The sequence below is a fragment of the Onychomys torridus genome, chromosome 3, assembly GCF_903995425.1.
Source record: "Onychomys torridus chromosome 3, mOncTor1.1, whole genome shotgun sequence".
Classification (NCBI taxonomy): domain Eukaryota; kingdom Metazoa; phylum Chordata; class Mammalia; order Rodentia; family Cricetidae; genus Onychomys; species Onychomys torridus.
Genome location: NC_050445.1, coordinates 131,304,364 through 131,310,146, shown reverse-complemented (window position 1 = coordinate 131,310,146; position 5,783 = coordinate 131,304,364). Strand labels below are relative to the sequence as shown.

Sequence of the window (5,783 nt, the reverse complement as noted above, 5' to 3'; positions counted from 1 at the left end):
TTGTATATTTTCTCAAAGCAGGATATTTGTCTATATTACCCCAATGTATCTTTGAAATTTACTATTCAAAATAGACATATTATACATTAGAAATGTCATGTACAACTTTAAAATTGAAAAAGAAGTGTGTTCTTTGTAGACATGTATGTATGCAGTTTAACTTTGGGCATCTAGGGACGCTGTTCTTGTGCTAAGCTTCTGAGATGAGCAAGCCTTGCAGCTGTTCCCATCTTAACTGGTTCCCAGTGATTTGCATACACTCACTGCACAGCCTTGAGGACTTCTTCAAATGCCAGTCACACCCTGTACAGTTGTCACTGCAGTCAGGACTCAGCATGGACATGAGGGCCCCTGCTCAGCTCCTTGGGCTCCTGCTGCTCTGGTTACCAGGTGAGAAAGGAATATAATGGGAATTTCACGGTTACACTGTAATTAGTGTTGACTGGCATTTGGGGGAGGTCCTTTCTTACCATGCTTAACTATGTGGTTATTTATTATGTCTCCATTCCTAGTTGCCAGATGTGACATCCAGATGACACAGTCTCCACCTTCCCTGTCTGCATGTCTGAGAGACAGAATCACCATCACTTGTCGGGCCAGTCAGGACATTAGAAGTAATTTAATCTGGTTACAGCAGAAACCAGGAAAACCTCCTAAGCGCCTGATTTATGGTGCATCCAACTTGGTAGATGGAGTCCCATCGAGGTTCAGTGGCAGTAGGTCTGGGACAGATTATTCTCTCAGCATCAGCAGCCTCGAGTCTGAAGACACTGAAACTTATTACTGTCTACAGGATACTCAGTTTCCTCTCACAGTGATACAAGTCATAACATAAACCTCATGGAAGCAGAAGTGAGAGGCTGGACTGCCCCAGCTGCTCCTCCTCGTGAGTCACTCTCTGAAACTGTTTCTCAGATGCTACAGGATTTTTAGGAAAGTTCATGGAGAGTCATTGTTTTGACAAAAGAAGTTAAACAGTTCTCTCTGTACCCTAAATATCACTCTTCTTCTTCATCTCCAGCACTACAGAGTACCAATGCCTTTTCTGCCTTAATAGAGGACACAGCCATTCTCCATGAGGATTCTGCATAGCATCCTTAGCTATATCCCCAATATAGAACAGTAGAAACTACTGTGAACATTTCAGAACACATTTAAATACAGAAAATTAGTTTCTAAGTTCCAGTATTTAAAGAGCAGAGAAATCTTATTGAGAGAAGCTCACAGCAGAAAGGATTTCTGATTTTCTCATAAAAGCTAGAGCACAAGTGTCAGAGAAAGAGAAAGGCTGTCTAACCATGATCCTCTACCATGTCTTGAATTCCAGCAGTGGGTGTTGATGCTCTCAGCTGTCTGCAGCACTCTATATAGAATTTCAATGGCTCCTATGTCCTCTGGTCTGCTTACAAAAATCAAGTAACACTGAACCACACTCCTATGACGTTAATCCCACTGCATGAAGTGGTGTAGTGGGTAGCCATCCCAGCCTTGGCCTGGAAGTTCCAACCCCCATTGAGGCTTTGGTAATTATCACACCCACAAAGCCGGGCTGAGGGAGGAAGCTGAAGACCCAGGATCCAGAGGAGAGGCCTCTCTTTGTTCCGGGACCCTGGACACTGGAGATAGACTGAGCAGAGTTCTCCAGAGAACACCACTGGACTGTACCGTACCTTTCCCAGACCCTGCAACCTATCCCTTCATTTGTAAGTTACCCCACAAAATAAACCTCCCTTTTAACTACATGGAGTGGCCTTAATAATTGCACCAATAAAGTGGAATATACATTTGTCTATATGACATTGTGTGGGTTGTAAGGGTTGTCTTAAACATGCTCCCATAAGTGATTTTAATAAAAAAAAAATGGCCATCCGATCACCAGAATAGGTCAATTTGGGCTTTCTCTAGACCATTGCCAGTAGTTTATTGTGGAGGTATCTTTGTGGATTTCTGGGGGCCTCTCTAGCACTTTGCTTTTTCCTATTCCCATGGGGTATTCATTTATCATGATCTCTCATTCCTTGTTCTCCCTCTCTGTACTTGATCCAGCTGGGATCCCCTGCTCCCCTAAGCTTGCTTTCCCCCAAACCTTGCCCTTCATTAACCCACCCCTCATGTCCAGTTTGCTCATGTAGAGTGAGTACATACCATGTTTGTCTTTCGGAGTCTGGGTTACCTCACTCAGGATGATTTTTTTCTAGATCCAACCATTTGGCTGCAATCCTCATGATGTCATTTTTTCTCTCTGCTGAGTAGTACTCCATTGTGTATATGTATCACATTTTATTTATCCACTCTTCAGTTGAAGGACATCTATGTTGTTTCCTGTTTTTGGCTATTACAAACAATGCTGCTATGAACATAGCTGCGCATGTGCCCTTGTGGTGTGATTGAGCAATCCTTGGGTATATGCCCAAGAGTGGTATCACTGGGTCTTGGGGGAGATGGATTTCCAGTTTTCTAACAAAGTGCTACATTGTTTCCAAAGTGGCTGTACAAGCTTGCATTCCCACTAACAGTGGAAAAGAGTTCCCCTTGCTCCACATTCTCTCCAGCATAAGCTGTCTTCAGTGTTTTTTATTTTATCCATTCTGACAGTATAAGGTGGTATCTCAGAGTCATTTTGATTTGCATTTTCCTGATCATTAGGAATGTTGAGCAATTCCTTAAATGTTTTTCAACCATTTGAGCTTCCTCTGTTGAGAATTCTCTGTTTAGTTCTATAGCCCATTTCTTAATTGGACTGTTGGGCATTTTGATGTCTAATTTCTTGAGTTCTTTATATTATTCTGGATATCAGCCCTCTGTCTGATGTGGGGTTGGTGAAGATCTTTTCCCATTCTGTAGGCTGTCACTTTGTCTTGTTGACTATGTCCTTTGCTCTACAAAAGTTTCTCAGTTTCAAGAGGTCCCATTGATTGATTGTTTCTCTCAGTGTCTGTGCTACTGGTGTTATATTTAGGAAGTTATCTCTAGTGCTAATGTGTTCAAGACTACTTCCTACTTTCTCTTCTATCAGGTTCAGAGTAACTGGATTTATGTTGAGGTCACGGTGGCAGATATGGATCTATTTGCAGTCTTCTACATTTTGACATGCAGTTTGCCAGCACCATATGTTGAAGATGATTTCTTTTTTCCATTGTACATTTTTGGCTTCTTTGTTAAAAATTATATGTTCATAGGTGTGTGGATTAATGTCAGGGTCTTCAATTCGATTCCATTGGTCCACATGTTGGTTTTTATGCCAGTACCAAACTGTTTTTATTACTGTAGCACTACAGTAGAGCTTGAAGTTAGGGATCATGATGCCTCCAGAGGTTGCTTTTTGTACAGTATTCTTTTGGCTATCCTGGGTTTTTTATTTTTCCATATGAAGTTGAGTATTGTTCTTTCCAGGTCTGTGAAGAATTGTGTTGGTGATTTGATGGGGATTGCATTGAATCTGTAGATTGCTTTTGGTAAGATTGCCATTTTTAATTTTTACTATGTTAATCCTACCTGTCCATGATCATGGGAGAGCTTTCCATTTTTTTGGTATCATCTTTAATTTCTTTTTTCAGGGACTTAAAGTTCTTGTCATACAGGTCCTTCACTTGCTTAGTTAGAGTTGTGCCAAGGTATTTTATATCATTTGTGGTTATTGTAAAGGGTGATGTTTCTTTGATTTCCTTCTCAGCTTGTTTGCCAATTGTATATAGGAGGGCTACTGATTTTTTTTTTTTGAGTTAATCTTGTATCCTATGTTGCTGAAGGTGTTTATAAGCTGTATGAGTTCCTTGGTCAAATATTTGGAGTCACTCATGTATACTATCATGTCATCTCCAAATAGCAAAAGCTTGACTTCTTCCTTTCCAATTTGTATCCCCTTGATCTCCTTATGTAGTCTTAACCCATACAGCCATATTAGTTACATTACATTGAGTTTATGTGCCAATTGGAGAAAATATACATTTAAAAGTGGTTCATGGAGCTGATGAGAACAACCTGAATTTAAGAGCACCTGTTGCTCTTGAAGAGGACCTGGGTTTAATTATCAGCACCCACATAGTGACCCACAGCTATCTGACTCCAGTTTCAGGGGATCCAGTACCCTCTTCTGGCCTCTGAGGGGACCAGACATACATATGTTCTTACAAACATGCAGGGAAAATAGTCTTACTTAGGAAAATATAGTTTTAGAATGGTTCTTATTATGAACACAGACATATCCACTATTCACATGTATGACTTTTAATGTACATGGGCAACTCTTGTCCTTGGTGTATGTAGAGATTATTTTTATTGTGATTACTCCTAAATATTTATGTTGACATTCCTTCTTTATGAATTTGTGTGCAGATCTATTAGCAAATAATTTATTTATTTCTTCCATTGCTGATTTCTTACTACATTTTGTACATTGTGCTATTAGTTTAGATACAAGAGGTAACAGTAGACATTTCAGTCTTTTTTTTTTGTAATCTGAGGTATAAAGTGCTCAACTTTAAAAAAAAATAGGTATTATATTTGCCTGAGTTTTATAGACAGCATATGACAGTAAGATAATTTGACACTATGCTTTGCTTCCTTAGAGATTTATCATAATTATCTATTGACTTGCATAGAAATGATTTAAAAACAATATAGAGATAATTATACAATCCATCTTAATTGTCAGAAGGATGAACTATCTGGATACAATTTATACTGTAATGATGGTCTTTGTCTTGTCAAATACATTCAACTATTTGAATGCATCCCACGGAAACAAGGTGGTGAAGGTGGAGAATCAGAAGGGGAACCAGAGGAGCAGAAACATGAGGAAGATATAACAAAATAAAATTTAATTTATCCATTTCCTCTATATCCCTGTCTCACTTTATATATCAGTCAAGTAACTTTGTTAGAAAATACATTTTATTCATTATTCATTTATTTTTCATCTATTTATTTTACATCCCAGTCCCATCTTCTCACCAATCCTTTGCTTCCAATCCCTCTCCCTCATTCCTGCCTCCCACCCCCAACCCTCTACTCTTCTGTCTCCATCCAGGACAGGTCAGGTCTCCTATGAGTATCAATAAAACTTGGCTCACCAAGTTGCAGTAAGAATAAGAACATCCCCATATTTGTTTTTTTTTTGTTGTTTGTTTGTTTGTTTCTTTGAGACAGGGTTTCTTTATGTATTTCATCCCCATGTATTAAGGCTGAGTAAGGTGACCCAGTATGAGAACTAGGATCTCCACAGCCAGTAAAACAGAGATCGCTCCTGTTCCCTCTGTTAAAGGTCCTATATGAAGACTCAGCTACACAACTATAACATATATTCAGAATGCCTAGGTCAGTCTTATTCAGGCTCCATGGTTTTTGGTTTAGTCTCTGTGATCCCCTATGAGCCCAGGGTAGTTGATTGTGTAAGCCTTCCCATGGTGCTCTTCATCCCTTTGGTTCCTACACTCCTATCTTCTCCTCTGCTGGATTCCCAAACTCTGCCTAATGTTGGGCTCAGCACTGTTACCCTCTCCCCCAATCTCCTCAACCTTATTGCTCATGTTCCTATCCCCACCTGCCCTCAGCACACTCATGAAATCTCTTCTATATCCCCTTTCCATCTAGATCTGGATGTCTCCCCATGCACTTTCCTTGTTACCAATATCTCTGGGTCTGTGGATTGTAGCATGTTTATCCTTTATTTTATACCTAAAATTCACTGGTCAGTGACTATATACCAAATTTGTCTTTATTGATCTGGGTTTCCTCACTCAGGATGATTTAGAAAAGACATTTTTAATAAAGTAACAACATTT

At 39.5% G+C, this 5,783-nt stretch overlaps 1 gene segment (V, D, J or C); it reads left to right on the top strand.

The window, feature by feature from the left end:
• Window positions 1–335: 335 nt before the first annotated feature.
• On the top strand, window positions 336–835 carry LOC118580258. The segment is given in 2 exon segments: window positions 336–390; window positions 513–835. Coding segments are annotated over 2 exon segments (378 nt in total).
• The last annotated feature ends 4,948 nt before the right edge of the window (window positions 836–5,783 follow it).